The sequence below is a fragment of the Falco rusticolus genome, chromosome 8, assembly GCF_015220075.1.
Source record: "Falco rusticolus isolate bFalRus1 chromosome 8, bFalRus1.pri, whole genome shotgun sequence".
NCBI lineage: Eukaryota > Metazoa > Chordata > Aves > Falconiformes > Falconidae > Falco > Falco rusticolus.
This window is the reverse complement of record NC_051194.1, coordinates 10160660-10179858: the sequence shown is the minus strand read 5'-3', so window position 1 is coordinate 10179858 and position 19199 is coordinate 10160660. Positions and strand designations below refer to the sequence as shown.

The window sequence follows — 19199 nt, the reverse complement described above, 5'->3', positions numbered from 1 at the left end:
GTGTCCCGAGCGCGGGGGTCGCGGGCGGCGGCGTTACCAGCGGTGACGGGCTCCCTCGGCGGAGCCGCCCGCGCAGCGCGGACAGGGCCCGGGCAAAGTCCGTGGGCCGGCGGGCTCAGCGCCGCCGCGCCCCGCACAGCGGCCCCATGGCGGGCAGGGCTGGGGACGGCTGGGGACGGCTCCGGACCCGCTCCGGGCTGGGGACGGCTCCGCTCCAGCTCCCGGTCCCGGTCCCGCGCCGGGCTGGCTCCGTCCCCCTCTGCCGGCGCGGCGGCGGGCGCGGGCACTTTGTAGGCGCGCTCGGGTTACAGCGGCGCCGCCCGCCCCGCCCGGGGCGCCGGGGGGGGGAGCGGGGGGGACCGACCCCGCTCCGCCGGCCGCCAGGTCCTTCGCAAACCCACCCGCCATCGAGCGGGGGGGGGGGGGGGGGGGGGGGACCGGCCCCCCCCCAGCAGCGAGAGGCGGCCCCTGGGTACCCCCCAGCACGGCCCCGGCGCCGCAGCATCGCCCCGCGGGTGGGGAACGCGTGGGGCTGCGAAGCACCCGGGGCTGCACCCCCGCCCCGACCCCAGGCAGAGCCCACATGTCGAGCCGCCAGGCCGGGAGCCGCACATCGGCCGGGGGGCGGGGGGCAAAGCCGCCTCTGCCCCCGCTTACCCCCGTGGCACCCCGGGAGCAGGGAGGCCCCGGGCCCGGGGATGCCGAGGGCTCCACGGCGGCAGCGCCCACCTCGGCGGGTGGCCCTGGGCGCCGCGCGTTGCTGGGTGCCCGGCAGCCCGCTCACTAATTGTGCTGCAATTAGTTGCAGCGTTATCGCTTGCGGTGCCATAAAGCGGCTGTGACCCTCATTAGGAGCCCATAATGGAGCGTCGTAAAACACCGCGAGGCTGCGAGCCAGGGCTGGAGTGACCCTAATCCGACCCATAAACACTTTGCCTTCGCTTTCCCTGCGCTCCTGCCTGCACTGGGTCGGGCAGACCCTGCCTGCCCACGCAGGACCCCTGGGCACAGGGGGAAGCCCGGCCTCCAAGCCAGCATGGTCCCCAGGCACACCTTCCCCTGAGCATCCTGATACCGGTAAGCGGGGACAGAGGCTGCCCCCAGCACATGGTCAGGATCCAGCCCCAGAGCTCCTCTGCCTCGCTGCGTCGCTGTCTGCTTTGCCATTTCAGCTTTCCAGCAAGACCTGCCAAGGCCATGGTGAGCCCCACACGCAGCTGTGCCTATGCTTAGCACGGATCCTGAGGTCAAGTGAGTGCGGCACGGCTGTCACTGTCACCTCCCACCCCACAGGACCATGCTGCCAGAGCCTGGGCACAACCTTGTCCATGCTGCACTGGGGTGCAAAACCGGCAACTCCCAGCACGACGTGGTTTCACTGCAGGGGCAGGTTGGTGCTACAACCTCCCATAGCACCACCCACCCACCGCTGCTCCCCACTTAGGGCACTGGTCCCCACCCTGGGGTGCTGGTCCCCCCCGCAGGGCACAGGGGCACATGGAGCAGTCCCAGGGGCTGGCAGCCCCCGGCAGCTGTTCATTCCTGCCGGCGCGTGAAGCGGACGAGAACATCAATTTCACAGAGCAGCGGCCGCCCCTGCAGAGCTTACCGTGTGCTGGAAGCACAGAAAAATGTTGGGTTCAGCTTAATTCGAACTGAAACCAAATTAAAACAGGAGAAAAGAGGTTGTTCCCAGCACTGGGAACAACAGGGGAGAGCTGAAACTTGGGGAGCCCATGGGAGCCACAGCCTGGGATGGGCACGGACAGATTTCCCATACCCTGGCCAGGTCCCGCAGTGCCGAGTATGGCGCTGGGTGGGAGCAGGGTGAAGGGACCAGTGCCCGCACCTCGGTCTGCATCACACCAAGCATCCCTGCTGGGCCAGGGTGATACTGGGTGTGGGCTGGGGCACGATGGGGCTGTGCTGCGGGTGGCTGGGAACCAGTCACCTCCCTGTTGTGGGGCAGCGCTGGGCCTGGGTCGGGCTGCCTGGCTTGATTTATAACAGCAACTGATGGCAAACAAAAAACCCTTCACGGCAGCGCAGCCCAACTGCCTGCCACCCACTGCCAGCAGCACCGCCATGGCCTCTGCCACACCAGTAGCTCAACAAGGGGGGATTGTGCCAGTGCTGGCACCCCACACTGCAGGTGCACCCCTGCCTCAGCACCCTCCTTTGCTGTCCCCGTCCTCCCAGCCACGTGGGTTGCTCCCATCAGCTGTGGCACCACAAGGGACATGTGCTGCTCCGGCCACTGAGCCACAGAGGGTGGGAGCTCAGATGCAGCAGGGTGCCCAGGGAGGGAGTGTGTCCCTAAGGCCCCACAGGTGGGTGGGCACGGTGCAGATGGGGCAGGGAGACCCGCTCCCCTCCATGCCCACCTGAGGAGAGATGACCCCCTGGCCAGACCCTCGGCCTCACTTGCGTGCACAGAGTTCCACTGCAGTGAGCACGCACAAGAGGCTGGGTGCCGGGGCAAGCACGCTGGGGCTCCATCCTCCCACCCCTGCCCCTTCCCCCAGGCAGTAAATCATCCCCACTCCCCTCATGAAAGGCCCGTGTATGCGCTGCCGGCGCAGGGAGCCTGCCTGGTGCCAACAATATTGCTCTTGGAAGGCAGCCGGGGCTGCGGGAACACAGCCGCCCCTTGTGCCTGGCCCCAGTGCTCGACGCCACTCCCGCTGCGGTGGCACCTGTGGCCAGCATGAGTGCACGCAGCACCGGTGGCTTGTGGGGGGGGCAGAGCCTGGGGGGCTCTTTCCTCCTGGAAGTTTCTCTTGGCCTTCCCTGAACGGCTGTTGTTTGGGGCGCAGGGTCCCTGGCTCCCTCTACCCTGTATGTGCATGGGGTCCAGGGGCTGAGGCTGAGCAAGCTGATGCCACGTGCCAGGGTGATGCGAATGCCCCAGCACTGAGGGGATGGGCCAGCCCTGAGCACAAGGGCTCCCGGCTCCATCCAGCCCCACCAGCCTCGACACACGGCACCTCTCATCCTTGGCCACGACCTGCTGCCCTTTTATCAGTGGGGACCTGCTGAGGCGGGCAGGGACTGCGCCGGAGGGGCAGGCAGCCCACCCCAGGCTGGATGCCCGGCAGGGGCCAGGTCCTGCAGCAGAGGTGACCAGCTAGGCTCAGGGCAGCGCTGCCCACCAGCCCCTGGTCTCACCTGCTCGTCCTTATCTCTGGCAGGGAGGGACCGATGGAGCAACCTGGCCCAGTTAAGGTTTAACCAGGCAGAACTTGGCAAACATGAACCTGCTGTTCCCTCCGAGGAGCCAAGAACGTGGGGCCCGGCCCAGGGACTGCAGGACAGGGACACCGGGGCCCCGGGCTTTGGCCAAGCCCGCAGCGCAGCGCAGGAGCACCCACAGATTTGGGCACAGAGGGCTGAGCTGGGAGCACATGGGGCTGGGGCTGGCTGGGCGGCCCTGCCACCCCGTCCCGTCCCGGCTGTGCTGGGTAGCACTGGGGCTGCAGCTGGCACAGGGAATGGGGCACAAGGGGCCAGGACAGATGTTGCTCCCCTTGGGGACATGGCACATGCCATGCACTGGGCTGGGCACCGCAGTGCCCATCTGGGGGTCGAACCTGCAGGAGCTTTGCCTGTCAGCTCTGTCCCCCACGGGGCATGGTGGGTTGCTCCTGGGAGCAGTGTGGCCGTGGCAGGGGGCTGCAAGGCAGGAACGGGGCCACCCTGATGCTCCCAGCCCCTAATTGCAAGCAGGCGCCTGGCCCTGCCTTCACATCTGCACCTGATTTACTCGCTGGAGCCAGCGGGGCCACGAGGGATGGCAGCGGTTGGGGCTGCGGCCAGCGCTGAGCTCCCCTCGGCTGAGGGGGGGTCCCAGGGCCCAGCCCCACGCGGTGCCGGAGGAGCAGTTGGCTCCATGGAACTGGCTGCGGCATGAGCAGGGGACAGCAGTGCTTCCGCGGGGGACGTGGCTGGCGGGTGGCTCCATGCCCCGCGCTGTGCCTGCCAGCACGGAAGGCACTGGGGCTCCGCGTGGCGCGGGCAGCCGGAGCCCTGGGCTGGCACGGTGCTGCCTGCAGAGGCCTCGGCAGGGCAGAGCCGCACCGGGCAGCTCCGGCTGCAGCCCAGCAGGGGCACTGGGCCGGCAGCACCAGCACTGGGGTGCAGCCTCGGGGACAAGGGCCATGCTCCTCAGCCGCCCCCGGTATGTGTGGCTCTGGCCCCACAGCTGAGCTCCAGCTCCATCACACCCAGGGATGCCCACAGGCGCTGGGCCCCCCAAGAGCAGTCCAGCAGTGGGACGGGCACCGGTGAGTTTTGCTTGGAGCAGAAGGACGGGGCTGGCACAGACCTGCCGTAGGCACTGCAGCCTCCAGCATGGCTGGCAGGGCCACCTGGTTGTGGCTGTCCTGGCAGAGCTGCTGCCAGCCATCCTGCCACTGGGGAAGAGATGGGGCAGGGGTACAGACAGCCCTGCGGCCACCATCTCCTCCCCTGCACCTGTCCCGGGGACTGCCTGCACCCACAGACGGGCGGGACCTGCCAGACGTGCCACAGCCCTGCCACAAGGAGGGGAAAGGGTCAGCAAGGGACAGGCTGGCAGCAGCAGCCACACTGCTCCAGCAGAGCCATGCACCGTGGGAGGTGGATGTAGCCTGTCCCTCCTAGCACTACCCACGTGGCTGATGGCAGTGCTACCCTCAGTGCCAGCACAAGGCCCAGCACCGCACCCAGGGACACCCATCCCCTGTGCTCTGCCACAGCCCTGCCCGTGGAGGAGCAGGACAGCCAGACATAAGCACCCGAGCCTGCCCCAGCGAGTGAGCTGCCCTCGGACAGACAGCAGCAGCCATCACGCTGCTCGTGTGCCACCACGGCAGTGCCAGGGAACAGCCTGGTGTCTTGCGGCAGTCACGGATGTTTTTGGCACCTTGCAGAAGTGCCAGCAGCCTCCCAGCCCAGACTGTCCTGTCTTGCCCTTGGTGACTGTGGCGTGCCCAAGGCCTCGCTGACTTGCCAGAGCAGAGGAAAGCACTTACCCGCTTTGTCTGGACCTCAGGGTGCCATGGGATGACAGCACGGCCTCGAGGAGGGCAGATGGGAACACAAACCTCCTACCCCTTCCAAATATTTCAGAGGTGTCTGCATCCTTTGCTTTGCTTTGAAGCATGGCAAAATCCCAGGAAGTGCTCTAGCAGAGAGACAGCACCCAAAACTAGTAATAAACACTCTATTTGGAGAGCTTCACCTTAGGGAAACAGCAGATACATAAACACTGTGTACAGGGGAAGGCAAAACTCTCAGTACACAGACAGGAGTGACACACTGGACTGGGCAGTGCTGGAAATGGATCCCTCTTGGTGTTGACGCGTAGCACATCTAGCGGGCACCTGCCCTGGTACAACAGGGTGAGAGCTAAGCAGCAGAGATCGGAGTTGGAGGCCATCCAGGGCTATCAGGCGCACAATACTTCCTTCATCGCGGTTTTCTGCTCATTGATCAGCTCGCAAGGTTTAAAAGGACTCCCTCTGTAGCAGGAGACTAAGGTCAGACCTCAGCAGTGGAGCAAGACTGGAAAACATTAGGAAGGCGAACCCAGACCAGCAGGAGCCTGTCCTACGGGAAGATGGCAGATTATGTGCAGGGTGAAGAAAAACAAAGCTCATGCACAGCCTGGAGTGGGGAAGGGAAGGCACTCACTCCAAGCACCAGGATTAGCAACCAACTCCCTCTCTCCTTGCTTAACCTGACCAGCGTGCACGCTGGATTTTGGAAGTGCCTCTACAGCATGGCTTTCAGCCCTGCGAAGGCGTCAGCTGCTCCCCTGGCACACATCGCTGGGAGCCAAGGGCCCCACAGCACCCTCCAGCAGCTGCTGGGGCTGCACAACAGGAGGCAGCGGCTTGACTCAGCCCACCCTGGCAGTGCAGCGTGCCTGCAGCCCTCACCCGTGCTCCTGCCAGCCCCACCGCCCAGGGGAGTCCTCAGGGGGGCCACATCCGCAGCCTTCTGCCCCGTGGAAGAAAAAGCAGGACATTTGCCACAGACTAGCAAAGCCTCAGCTCCACGGAGGCACTGATGCCGGGACAAAGCCACGGGGCGCCTGACTCAGAGCACTGGCACTGAACATGAGGCCAGCCCAACGCACATGGCTCTGGCGGTGGGCTAGCAGAGAACGGGCAATGCCTTAGCTTCAGGCAAAGCATCTAAAGAGCTTGTCCAACACACAGAGCAGTCTCAGATGCCTGCCCTTCCTTCTGGGGCCTTTTCTAACAGATCTAGTACATTAGCACCGTGAAGAGACCATCAGTCTTAATTTCCAGGTTTGAAATACAGAACATCCTTTTCCAGGATGGTACAAATGTGTAAGAACTTTGAAGAGAGGGGCTGGGCAAGTAGTGTCTAATGAAGAACTAATGAAGGCAGGTTTCCAAGGGTTTTGTAGCTTTCCAGTCACCTAAAGATTTGACCAACTTACACTACAGTTTTCTGCTGCATCTAGATTTATTCTCTCTCTTTTCCCTTAAAATTCTCCTTCCCCAGAGTATTTTGGTGGCAGTAGGGAAAACGCTGCAATTCCATGCAGACCCCGAGAGAATTAGAGATGAACTCACCCTGCTCCACCTTCCTCTGCTGATTGCATTCAGATCTTGGAGATCTCCACCGCTGCCAAGTTTGGCTGAGATTGGTTTAAATCATAGGGGGTAAAGACACACATGGTGAATGATCACATACACCTGTTTCCATAGGAAACCAGGCTAAACAGTTACTTCCTTCCACGTGGAAATCCTCAGAGCAGAGGGCTGAGGAAAGCCAGGAGTGCTAACCCCTCTTGCAGCTCTCCACTCCCACCAGCAGCAGTTTGCACACCGCAAGTTGTAACTACTTGTCAGACAGACCCAAACAACCCAGCTCCAGAACCAGTAGCTGCGGTACTGCGAAAGGCTCTGACGGTAATCAGTGGCTCATGAAATTCTGCACACAAACCTGACTGGAGGAGGCATGGAAAGAGATGCTATGCTGGGTACTTCCTATTTTAGGCCTGTACAAAGCCAGGCAACCTGCACTGTGTCCCATCCACGCTGCATAAGCATTGCACTCTATGGTCTAGGAGCTCTCCTCCAGCAAAAGCTACCTCTGAGCACGGGACGCTGGCCCTCCAGGTGCAGGAATCCATTATTTGCTCTGGTGAGGGAGGAGGTGGCCACTACCAGCCTGTTGCCAAACCCTCCTTATACCAGATACACAATTCCTCTCACACCGCACCCACCTTCACAGGAAGCAATTACACAATGAAAACTACTCTAAGGGAGTGAAGTATTTGCTGTCTAGCAAGTCTCTTCCAGCTGGATCCTTTTTCTGACAGATTCAGTCCCCGTTCTGCTCAACGGGTGCATACAGGAGGGTAGGGCTTTGCTTATCCAGAGGGATAATGAAACCATTGTGGGCTGGCAAAGGATGTGTGTTCTTGGGCCACCAACAACTCCAAGAACAGTGCTGCAACTTGCTCTAGAAGTCTTGGCTGAAATAACTGTAGCCTCCTGGGGCAGTTGACTCTTCCCGGACGTACTGCTGTGGCGGGAACGGTCCAACAACTGGCACTGCTCCTGGCATCCTGGATATTGAAGGGAACAAGAGGAAGAGAAGGAAAAAAAGGAAACAATGTCAGAAGTGCTCTGAAATCTGCCAGCTGCAATCACTGCTCAGCAGGCACGGCTGCCAGTGGAGCAACAGCCTACTGCAGCCAAGTCAACAACTTGCCAGAAAAGCTTCCAAGTGCATCCTTGCCTTCCATGCCTGTGTGTAAACAGACACCTTAGCATGGTAGAATTAGCTCAAGAATTGCACAGCTCAAGGACTGTTAAAGAGCTTCCATTACATAGCAAGTATCTTGCCTCTCTTCAGACTGCAGAAGCTGGCCTGGAACAGGACTCGGTGACTGAATCCAGAAGCAGCTTTCTGAAAGGGAGTTGTGTGGCTGAAAAAACTTGGACAATGTCCATGTCCTTAAAGGGAACATTTACGCATGTGTGTTTGGAACATCCTCAATGTTATCTATCTAGAATGGGACACTTGCTATTCACTGAGCCAGCTGTGCTGCTCAAGAGCTGCAATGTTCCTGGGGTGACAGATGGAGCACGTGTATTCCGATCAAGTACTCCAGAGAGCCAAGGGACCATGGGGCTGTTACTCCACAGATGGGCAACAAGAGATCCCAGTTTTCCTCCTGTCCTCTCTGGGAAATTTGGCTAAGAGTCTGTCCTTGCTTCAGGTAGGGTTTTCCGATACCTGTTTCTTCTAAGCAGCCCTCTAGTCAACCCATGATCATTACTGAGCCTCTTTTAGTGAAGGCTTTGAAATTAGAGATCTGAACTTTCACAGTGTCCAGAATAAGTATTTTTTTGTGTTAATCATCTGGCAGCCTAATTTTTTTCAGATTAATCACATGTGCTGGGGATGCCATTATTTAACTTGCCAGCTGTGAGAGCAAGTTCAGGAATATAGCCTAGGTTTCTGGAGCATGCTAACTACATGTCAAATTTTAAGACAAGCAATCCCAAAAGAGATTAGAATGACAAGCAGATCTCCACTGAGCCAGCCTTTAATTAAATTAAAGTCTCAGTTGTTAAGAGAAACCAGCTCAATGCTGGACGCCCTCACTGCAAAGGTCCACATCACGAACCAAAAGCAACTGCAGGGCACTTGTACTTCAGCAGCATCCCAGAGCTGTGTGCAGAGGGAGCTGCCGAAGTGAACCACCTTCGGGATAAACAGAGCAAGCTTGCACAAACCCTCTTGTTCTGCTTGCAAGGGAGCTGGAAATATGCATCGAAAACTACATTTCAAGTTTTATTTAAGCCATCGATTTGAACAGCGAGGCTGGGAACATGCTTAGACAAGAACGTTACTTACTGATTCTTGTGTTTGAAGCCACTGATGTGAGCTTGGTACTGCTCTATGGAGTTCAGTACTATGTTACATGTGCTGCAGGGGTACCCCTTCCCAGCTGAAACAGACATCAATGTTAGCACAGACAGCTAGCCAACAACTTGGTGCCTGAGTTAGAAACAAGTGAGATAATCAATCATTGGATGTGTTAAAAAACTGCTAAAGACAGACAAATACCAAGTCAATAGCCTGAGCAGGGGGAGATCACAGAATCCCACTACCCCACCAGGTATCAGTCAGTCACTGGAAGGGAATCACTATGAAAAGCTTTCCTGGTTTGCTCATCTATAAAAACAAAGACACATTTCCTATAAACAGTTCACAGTATCAGACACAGTAGGAGTGTCAGCATTAGGACACCAAACCTCACGCTATACTGCCTCTGCAACTCCACTTCTCTCCCAAATTCCCACGTCTCCTGATGTATACATCTCGTAACAGAAAATGAGGGAGATACCTAATTTGTAAGGTTTCAATAAAAAAGACTAGCCAGAGGAGATTACATGCAATGTCCAGTTCCACAACACAGCATTCTGCTCATTCTGCTAAGCCTTGCTGAGGTGCCAACTGAGAATATTAAGCTCTATCCTCAAGCAGTTTGGTTACAGTCTGTGTATCAGTTAACTGCCAAAAAAAAAAAAAAAAAAAAGGTTTCCAACAATAGCTGTACTAGACAGATCAATGGTTTTGTGTAACATGACAACTCCAGCTGGAATGAAAGTTCGGGAGGTCACAGATACCAGGAAGGCGAGCAGCAAGCAGGGCAGCACAGCTCAGCACAGGAGTCTCTAACAGGGGAAAATCCTGGCAGTTGTCCTCAAGATATTAAGTGCTCCTGAATTTTGACTTGCTGGGGAAGGGCTCTGCCGGCGAGTCTCACAAAGAAAATATTTCCTTAAGGTGAAAGGGGAGACTCACCCGAGGGGTGCAGAGCAGCATAATCACTGAGCGAGAAGCACAACATGTGATGTAGCAGACATTTCCCCACCCAGGTACTGCACCTCAGAGACTTCAGATTCTAGTGGGACGTTCAACTCTCGAAACAGAGCTGGACCTGGGTGGGAGAGGCCAGAGGAGCTGCCACAGCCCTCAGGTCTGCCTCCCTGCACAGTCAAGGTCAAGATCTCTCTGTTGCAAATCCAGCAAACAGGTGTGTATGCAAAGTTGTTTAAACCGCGCTCCTGCATTCCAGCTGGGTGGTTTCTAGAGGAACTTCAAGCACACAAGCACCTCAGTGTTGCACTGCAAAAAACACATCTTTACCTGCTGCCAGCCAGATCCCAGCAGAGAAAAGTTTAGGGACAGGCATGGCTGTTAGCACATAAAAATGGGCAAAGAGAGCAGGAGAAAGCATCCCTGACTGCAGCCCGTCATATCTAAGCAATCGGACTACAGCCCAGGCTCTGGAACCTCGCCTGAACAGCTGAAGTGCCATGAAGATGTGTCTTTAGGTACTCTGGTTCTGCCAGCACTTCACGGGAGACATCACTCATACAGGAAAGGGCACTGTCCACCTACCCAGCCTGCCTGGGCTGGGGCTTCTGCCACTGTCAGGGCCTGAGTCACAGTGAAGTGGAACCATTCATCAGACCCCACTAATTAGGTAAAGAGCAGATGGGTAACACTAGATACCAAGCACCTTTTCCATCTCCCACGCGACTATGCAATGTGGGAGAGAATATTACTTAGATAATTGAGCCTCATTTCTCCTAAGTGCTACCGGTATCTAAAGGTGGCCTGCAAAGAATGAGAATAATTAATCTTCTGCTTGTGTGGGTTTTTATGACACAGAAAGAAGCCCTTGAAGAAGATTTTAAGATGATTTGCCTGCTTATTATTTACCTCAAGCATCCAGTAGGTACTAGACTTCCTGGTCCAACAGGGGGCTGCTGGGAGGAACAAGGGAGTCTACCATGAACTCTTAATGCTTGCACTGGGCTCCAAGGGCTCTCATCATGCAGAAGGGCTTACAAGCAGCAGATCATAAGCCAAATGAGTTTTAACTGTCTGCCTAAAGTTCCTCCTTAATAGCGCTTTTTTTTTCTTCTTCCACATTCCTGCTTGCTCCAGAGAGAGTTGCATTAGTTCATCAGATGGAAGTGCCCACACAGAAGCAAAAAGGCATTCAGGGAGAAATCTCTCTGGCTTTCATGTGCTTTGAAGCAGCAGGTGTAGTTAAAACCTATTTCTTCCATCTTTGGCTACTCTCCTCCAAAGATGTTTTTTAAGCATCAAATGTAACTTTTATCTTTCCATTTTGGATGTAATCACCCAGCTAGAAACAGTACCGGCCAAAATCCCTAGATCATCCACACTGAGAATAAAAAGGACATGCTCCTGATTGGACAACATTGCAAACACAACCCAAAGACCATCATGAGCAGTCACTGCCTGAAACCCCTCTTACTGCCAGGGGGTTATAACACTGACCGAATCAATCTTACTGTGTATAATCAAGATCCTCATCACAAGAAATTCTCCCCTGCCCCCTCTGCATGGACTTGTCAGACACATACTGTTGCTCTCCCACCCTGCTATTTATTAGCCTGCCTGCTGAGAACTCACCCATGAAGGACGATGCTGGTGCATCAGGGGTTCGGCCATAGTGTGCCATCAGCTTGTGTTTGGTCTCTTGCTTTCTGTGCTTCTTGCCTACATAATGTTGTTTTGCCATAAGGGGGTTGTTGAAAGTGGCATGGCAGAGGCTACAGAACTTGTCTGGGTCAGTAATGTCCTTGTTCTCTTCGTTAGAAGACACAGTAGAGGTGGGGAGGGTAGCAGTATGCTTCTGTGAGGGCACTGCTTCTGTAGGGTGAATTCAAGGTCTTGGTCAGTCACAGAACTCAGAGGTAAAAAACAGTCACTTTATTTCCCCAAAACCTGCATTAAAAAAAATAACCCACTACACCTAACACTCAAAACCTATACAAAGAACATTAGACATCTAGATAAATTCACATTGCTCCTACCTCTTCCCTTAACACTGCAGAATTGAAAGGCATGCGGTAAGATAAGTCAGAATAGGCCAGAAAAACTTTCAGAGTTAAAAAAACCCAACAGATTTGCATGTTTCTCCTTAACATAAGCATGGCCGTATTCAAGAAACACTGGACATGAATGAGCTTCCACCTACTACTGTCATCACCCAGATAAAACACGGGTACAAGCCCATGTCAGCAAAGGAGGGTAGGTTTCTGGAAACACTGTGCAGGTGCAGGACATGATCCTGAATCGAAGTCATGAGGAGCCCTGCCTGAGAAATAGCATGAACAGGACTAGGTCTGACGCAGTGAATCCACACAGAGAAACGGCTCTCCTGTCTGATGGAGAAACCTGCACCCTCTCATTATGGGGTACGAAAGACCAGAGCAAGGAAGGAACCTTCTAATGACCAGAGAGCTCCTCTCATGCTGAAACAGAAGGTACACATCATACTGCTCATATGTACATCCACCCTTTCCTGAAGGCTCCTCTCACACCCAAAAGCAAGGGCTTTGAAAACAAAAACATCCCATGGGTCACTCTGACCCCGGAGGTGGCTTCCCTGTGTGCACACAACCTAGCAAAGGCACCCTGGGACAGACACTTTCTGCTTGGAAGATCCCAGCTCGGAGCTAGCACAAGCTACCACCCTTAGGTGCATGCAAAGGCTGCGCTTTCCCTCTGTCCTGACTGGCCATGGCACCCCAGGCTCTCCTTCCCCACCCACCAGGCCTTTCCATCTGCTCACAAACGGATGGGACACACAGGCAGCCACACCGGGTCAGACCTAAGGTCTGCCTGGACTGTATCCCATCATGAGAGCACTCAACGACAGGTGCCATGGAAAAAGCACAAGGTCTGCACAAGCACATACTGATGCTTCCCAGCTATACTCTGCCAGGCCCCAGCTATCTGCAGCTCACAACTCCCTGAAACTCAGAGGCTGCATTTTTGTAGTTGAGCAGCCCTGACAAATTTGCTGTATTGGAGTTTCACCAGTCACTTCACTCCCTGTAAGCTGAGCATTGTATCTTGTGATGGGCGTTTCTACAGCTTAAAATCCTGAAGAGCGGCACTCTTCCAGTCCCTGCATGCAGGGATGGGTACAATGCCGCTGCAAGTTGCATTTCTCCTTAACAAGCAAAACAAAAAAACCATGCCACTTTTTCCCAATGCCAGTCCACCAAGCAGGCTGCTAAGAGAGGCCATGTCTCTGGACGTACGCTGCTGGCTTACTCTGTTTCACAGAATATGCACATGCAAGAGCTTACACTTGGGGTCCAATGAACCTCTCAACTTTTTCATTGCTTGAACAGCCCCTTGGTACAACACGAAGGTGCTGCAGTCATACCTTCCACTTTGGGGGACTGCTGCTTCATGTTCTTGGCATGAGTCTTGCCCAAGTAGTGAGATGTTGCCACAGCCGGAGAGGAAAAGGTCATGTTGCAGATGGGACAACACTTGTTCCTGTCTTCCCCATTGCTGCCTTCCTGCTTGCTGTCCTGTGCATACAGAATCACAGTAGCTGAGGTTGGGAGGGATGTCTGCAGGTCACCTCATCCAACCTTTGTATTACAAGAAGAAACACCAAGGTTTGGGGGACGAAGAAAACGAGGTAATTAGAGACATTAGGGCATTAGATTGAAGAAGTGTGACTGAGTAAGACTTTCATGATGCAGCATTCATCCTCTCCCTCACTGGAGAGCGTTCTTGCACCAGATTACTTTTTTTTAACCCATTACTGAGCCACTCCAGGCAGAGGGGCAGCCCTGGTCAGTATGAATTAAGGACAAGGTTAAGTGTGTGGCTGTCAGAATTGGAACAGGCAGCCTTTTACTCTGCAAGGTGTGAAATGAGCAACATAAACATCGCTATCAGCTCAGTCATCTGCAACACAATCCCAGTGGAGCAGGCAGCAGCAGTCATTTCTAAGCCTAACACTATGTGCGAAGGCATCTGCCTTTATCCCCCACCTCCCCGCTGCAAATGCTGGAGCGTTAGGGATTAAAGCTGAAGGAATCATAAGAGTAGAATCTGTTTCCCAAATGAGTCATGGGGCAGACAGATGGCCGAGTGGAACATGGTGCCTTTACTGACCAACAGGCTCCAGCTACTGGCCGAAGAAACCTGAATAAGTAAAAAAAGGATCACTCTGGAAAGAGAATACCAGTAGATGGTCAACCCTATGTGCTTTCTGTGACGGGAAAGGTCAGGCAATGATACTCCTGACAAGCTGCTGCTCCTGTTCACTTCTCCCTGTCCTTTCAAGCAAGACTATCACTAAATGGCAATGTGTGTTTGTTTAAACAGGGAAGCCATACTCACAGAGGCTGTTTGAATGGGAAGGGCAGCAGGCACCGTGCTTGCCGAGACAAGGCCTGGTGGCACAGCTGGCACCAAGCTCTCACCTTCAGCTCCCACCGTGCCCCTTCCGAGAGCATCTTCAAGAGGGTCTTCTTCGATTATTCAATGCAGGTGCCCAGGCCATGCAACCGCCTGGTCCCGCTCGACGGTGTTTAGGCCCCAAAGGGCTCCATGGCCTCCCCTCACCTGCTTGGCGTCCAGCCGCATCTTCTTCCCGTGGGCGAGCTCCTCGGCGCCGTGGATGGACAGGTACCGCCGCACCTTGTTGGCGTGCTTCTTGCTCTGGAGAAAGCAGAGAGAAACCCGCCCGCCCCGCCGCTCAGCACCCCGCGGCGCCCGGCGGCGGGCGGCGGCGGCTCCCCGCTCCCTACCTGGTAGTGGGCCAGCCTCTGGGACTCGGAGATGAGCAGGGCGCTGCACACCTTGCACTGGGCCTCCGTGAAGATGTGCCCGTTCTCCCGGATCAGCCGGTCCACTGCAGGGCGGGGGGAGGGGGGGGGGCACAACCGGGGCGTTAGCGGCGTTAGCGGCCCTGCCCGCCCCGTCCGGCCGCCCCCCTCCCCCCCGCTGCCCGCCGCCTCACCTGCCTCTTTGCCCACCGGCAGCCCCGCGGCGTCCCCGTTGCTACCCGCCCCGTCCGCCATCGCCGCCGCCAGCCCCGCCCCCCCCTCCGCCCGCACCGCCGCTCTCGCGAGAACCGTCCGCGCGCGCCCCCGAGCCCCCGCCCCTAGCAAAGGCGGGGCGGACTCCCGCGAGAGTGGTGCGCGTCCTCGCGTTGCCCGCGAAGGGAGGCGGCGGCGGCCATGTCGGTTGTGGGCAGGGAGGTGCGGGCCGCCGTCCGCCGTCTTTGTGGGCGTTTGAGCGGCACAGTGGGTGCTGCGGAGGCGGTGTTAAGCGCAGGGGTAACTTTTGAGACGCGGACGCTTCGCAGGTAGGGGGCTGATGGTGCCCCCCTTCCCTCTCCGTGCTAACCTCCTCATAGGGAACCGGCGCCCGCTGCTCCTCCTGCAGCGCCCGGCACCGGGCCGAGAAAACTGCGCCAGCGCCTCCGGCTGCGCTTCAGGACGAGGCGCCGGGGCGCACAGGCCACTCCATGCCGGGCCCGCCCGCGACATGGCGCCTCCCGCTTCAGCGCGTCGACGGCCGCGTGACGCGCCGCGAAGCTGCCGCCGCCATCTTGGGTGAGGGCAATGAGGCCTCCGCCGCCAACTTGAGTGCGGTGAGAGACCCGCCGACCGGGGCCGTCGCGGCGGGGCGGCCCGGTGGGGAGGCAGCGGCGCCGCCGCCTGTGGCCGCGCAACGGGGCGGCCCGGCGGGGTGCGCGGCGCCGGCCCGTGGGAGGCCCGGGCCCGGTGAGTACCTGTGCCTTGCGGGGCCTGCCGCACCGCGCCGGGCCCGCCGCCCCGGGGCTCGCCCCCGGCCGCCGCGGGGTTCCTGGGCCCGGCCGCCGCATCCCCCTGCCCGGGGCCGTCGGTCCTCCATGGGCAGAGCCCGGGACCGACCCCTGAGGCCGCTCCAGGGCTGAACCCCACGGGGCGCCTAGCGGCCCCTTGTCCCCTGGGTGCCCCTTCCCCCTCAAGGGCTGTGCCCCAGTTTCTTGCCCTGGAGGGGACCCCGGCGCTGTGCCCCTTGCCCAGGGGGCACCCTGCAACTCCGCTCCCGGGGCTGTCCCCTGGGGAGGCTACCCCAAAACCAACCCCAGAGCTCTGCCCTGGCCTCACCCCCTGAGGCACTCCCGGTCGGGCCCGGGGCCAGCCGCTGCCCCTCCTGTTCCCCCTGCTGGGTCTGGCTCCCTCCCCTTCTCCTGGGGCAGCCCCAGCATGCTTCCCCCCCCTCGCTTAACCCCTCCTGGGGCTGATCCCCTTCTTCCTGAGCTCACCCCTGTCCCGCCTGGGAACCCCTGTGCTTCACCCAGGGTGGTGCTTGTGGAGTAGCTCTTTGACCCCGGCCTGGTCGGTGTGGCTGCAGGGCCCTGGCAGGGGGGCGGCCTGGTCGGTGTGGCTGCAGGGCCCTGGCAGGGGGTCAGGAGGGTCTCAGGTGGGTGCTGGGGAGGGAGAGGTGCTGTGTGTTGGACTTGCTTGGGTTGGTCTAGAGGGCAGGTGAGGAGTTGGCATCTCCTGCGGAACTCAGCGGCATTTACAGATGCGCAGCGCTTGGGCATGTGTGGCCTCTGTGGTCCCCGTGTCCCTTCTTGTGAAGAGCCAGCTCCATCAACGGATAAATCCTGTAAACAGTTCCTCTCTCCCCGGGGCATCGTGAGCCCTCATGTCCTGCTGGCGCAGAGCATCAGCTGGGCCCTGTGTGCTGGGTCGAGCTGGAGGTCCAGGGATGATATTTCCAGGGAGGTGTGCAGTGCTGACCTGCCTGAACATGGAGCCACTTCGCGATGCTGCCGGGGAGCGTCGTGCCTCTTCTTCCTGAGGTGGGGGGAGTTGTTTACAAAGCGACAGCCTGTGTCTCAAATGGCTCAGAAACTCATCCGGGGATGAGAGTCATTCATTTTTGGCTTCATTTTCAAGCATTTTTCAAGCTGTCACAGCTTGGCAGGTCTGTAGCTGCAGTGTCAAGATTTAGAATTATTCTGTCGGTAATTGCTTTCTGATTCATCAAAATGATAGATGAGAGGGAAAATGACAAATAATCACAAGTTGGGGATCTTCAAGGATATCCCTAAAAATGTGACTGGAGAAGCGTGGCATGCGTGAGTCCCTTGTCAGGAGGTCACCTTTGCTGTCAAGAGCATTTACAAATAAATTCTCTTAAATTCAGAGTTGGAAAAAAACCTGGACAACTGGAAAACAAGTCTGTGAACCAAACTGCAAAGATAGTTTTGGATAATTCAGACTTTGGCCTTTTTTGCTGAGCATGAAGGCAGGTATTGCCATCTCAGGTATTGGCAACTGTCCTTTCTAAGAGTGCTAAAAGGAAAATATAGCTTCTGTGCTTAACTTCCGTACCCGAGGAGTAGGTAAAACACGTGCTGTGATGCGTGTTTTCTTCCTTCAGTTATACCAGCTTGTCTAATAAAAGCCATTACTGCTCTCCTACTCATAGCCTCAGACTAGCACAGCTATGAGCGATCTCTTACTTGTCTTGTTCCCTTAGTTACATTTACAGAGATTTTTCTTTGCCACCAGTCCCTTCATTTTCAGAAGCGTTGTGGGAGTTGTGTGGTTACATATCTTACATATTTTTTTATTTTTTTTCTTTCCTTTAAATGTTGAAGGTAAGTGACTCATCATAACTCCAGCTGATATTTCTCAGTGAGCTCTTATTTAGCATAGTGCATCAAGCAGAAGATGTGTCACAGAGTCAGAGGAGAGCTGGTGATAGCAGCGTGGATTTAAAGAAAAGAAGACAGCATGGCAGTTGCTTGTTGCTGTTTGTTTTTGTTTTGGTGGTAAAAAGCTTTACAGGCTGTCTCTCCAAAACCAGAGTGGCCCTGTGTAGGCTCGTGTACTGGAGGTGCAGGCCTCGCCAGTGCTCCCCTCCTCATTGCCCTGCCAAAATGCCTATCTATGTAAGTGGTTTTCTTCTGATAAGGGACTGTTCCCCACGGTGACAGATACCCTTTGTGGGGTGGTTCTCAGCAGCTGGGTGTGAGGCTTGGCTCATCTCTTTGAGCAGAGGGCAAAGAGACCGTCAGGAGCAAAAGATAAAAAATGGGGAAGGTATGATGGGAATATTCTAACAAGACCACAGAGTTCAGCCCAGCTGGAGCAGAACAGCTTTGTTTTGCAGGAGCCAGTGGTTTTCAAAAAGCAGCACTTTCTTTTATTTCCCCTTCCTGAACAGACAAACATTTGTGGACTGCAGTCACTTCTGGAGCTGTGCGTGCCATTTGTACAATATTCTGTCTTCAGAGAGGTCAGCAAACCTTCGGTGCAAATATGACTCACCGGGATAATCATCTTTTGTCTCTAGGCATGTGTGTACATGTATTTGCAGAGGAAGGGAAGCAGAGGGGCTAAGGGAGCTTTGGAAGGCTGCATATAGCAGGGAGGGAACGTATGTATTCCGCTCAGCCTCACCTTGCTGCCTCGGACTGTAGATGGAGCAGTGCACTGCTGTTCTCAGCGCTGATAGGGATTTTTAACTTCTGGCTCTTTAGTGTTTCTACACACAGCAGCTGTTTGCAATTTTGTGGTGTTACAGAGAAGGGTTTGGCTCTATATTGGGTAATGTAGGGTCTTTCTTGCATCTTCTCTTACTCTTATTTTAGATCTAAGCAGCACATTTGAGCTATTTCAGTGATCTTGAAAGAAGGCAGAATGATCCTGTGGAAGGACACTGGTCTGGGATCTGGCCAACTTGACTTGTGTTCCCAGCTCTGCCGTTCTCTGGTGTGTAACGAGGGGCTTGTTGCTTAACTGCTCTGCACATGTTTAATTCTAACTTAAACAGAGCTGATCATGCTCAGCCTGCTTTTGTAAGGCTCTTTTACATCACAGTTTGGGAAGCATCAAATGTTGTTATTTGGTGAACAGCAAACATAGACAGGAAGGGGTGGTTTAACTCTGTGTGCCGTTGTGCTGCACTTGTTCACTGAGATCTCTTCCTGATCCTCTTGTCAGAGTCCTTTTTTATCAAAGTGGCTAATGCTTGCTGTGCATCTCCCTCTGACAGTCTGTGTGCTGGCAGGGAAAGGAGATGCTGAAGTACTAGCTTGCATTGTGTGGGCACCTGCCCTCAATTGTGCTGTTCATAGAGCACTCAGGTTTGCACTAATAATGCTCAGCAGGTTCCTCCCTGCTTGTCAAGTGCCTTCTTTAATACGAATGGTTCAGGCATGTCTGCACAGAGGACTTCCGAAGGCTGATGCTCATTGAGAAATCCAGGCTGTGAGATAAACCTGTTGTCTTGTTTCCAAACTGCCTACTGCTATCGCCTGCATTTTACCTTTTTGTAGTGCTGGTGCAGCCTTCCGCTGA

General features: G+C 56.0%; 2 protein-coding genes across 5 annotated transcripts in view; one reads left to right on the top strand and one right to left on the bottom strand.

Moving 5' to 3' along the window:
• Window positions 1-5189: 5189 nt before the first annotated feature.
• Window positions 5190-14960, bottom strand: ZNF346 (zinc finger protein 346). Of its 4 annotated transcripts, none has more exons than XR_005105621.1 (8): window positions 14852-14936; window positions 14640-14743; window positions 14455-14550; window positions 13256-13406; window positions 11488-11727; window positions 8887-8980; window positions 6588-7588; window positions 5190-5589 (listed from the first exon to the last, which is right to left on the bottom strand). XR_005105621.1 is itself a non-coding variant. In XM_037396342.1 (7 exons), the coding sequence occupies exons 1-7, from the start codon at window positions 14910-14912 to the stop codon at window positions 7483-7485; spliced, it is 852 nt and encodes a 283-aa protein (XP_037252239.1). In that variant the 5' UTR covers window positions 14913-14960; the 3' UTR covers window positions 5190-7482. The 4 variants fall into 4 exon arrangements, 1 of the variants encoding a protein (XP_037252239.1); XR_005105622.1 differs by having other exon boundaries at window positions 5190-5584; XR_005105623.1 differs by having other exon boundaries at window positions 5190-5501.
• A 1331-nt stretch (window positions 14961-16291) lies between these two features.
• Window positions 16292-19199, top strand: part of UIMC1 (ubiquitin interaction motif containing 1) — a 38255-nt gene continuing 35347 nt past the window's right edge. The window contains 2 exon segments of the mRNA XM_037396343.1: window positions 16292-18135; window positions 18491-18611. The gene's annotated coding sequence lies outside the window, so the exon portion shown is untranslated.

Bases quoted from the DNA above. Each gene is read 5' to 3' on its own strand.
- ZNF346 (XM_037396342.1), bottom strand. From the start codon at position 14,912: ATGGCGGACGGGGCGGGTAGCAACGGGGACGCCGCGGGGCTGCCGGTG. The intron at 14,551-14,639 runs GTAGGGAGCGGG...TGCTTTCTCCAG, and splicing joins AGAGGCTGGCCCACTACCAG to AGCAAGAAGCACGCCAACAA. The intron at 11,728-13,255 runs GTATGACTGCAG...TTCACCCTACAG, and splicing joins GCAGTCCCCCAAAGTGGAAG to AAGCAGTGCCCTCACAGAAG.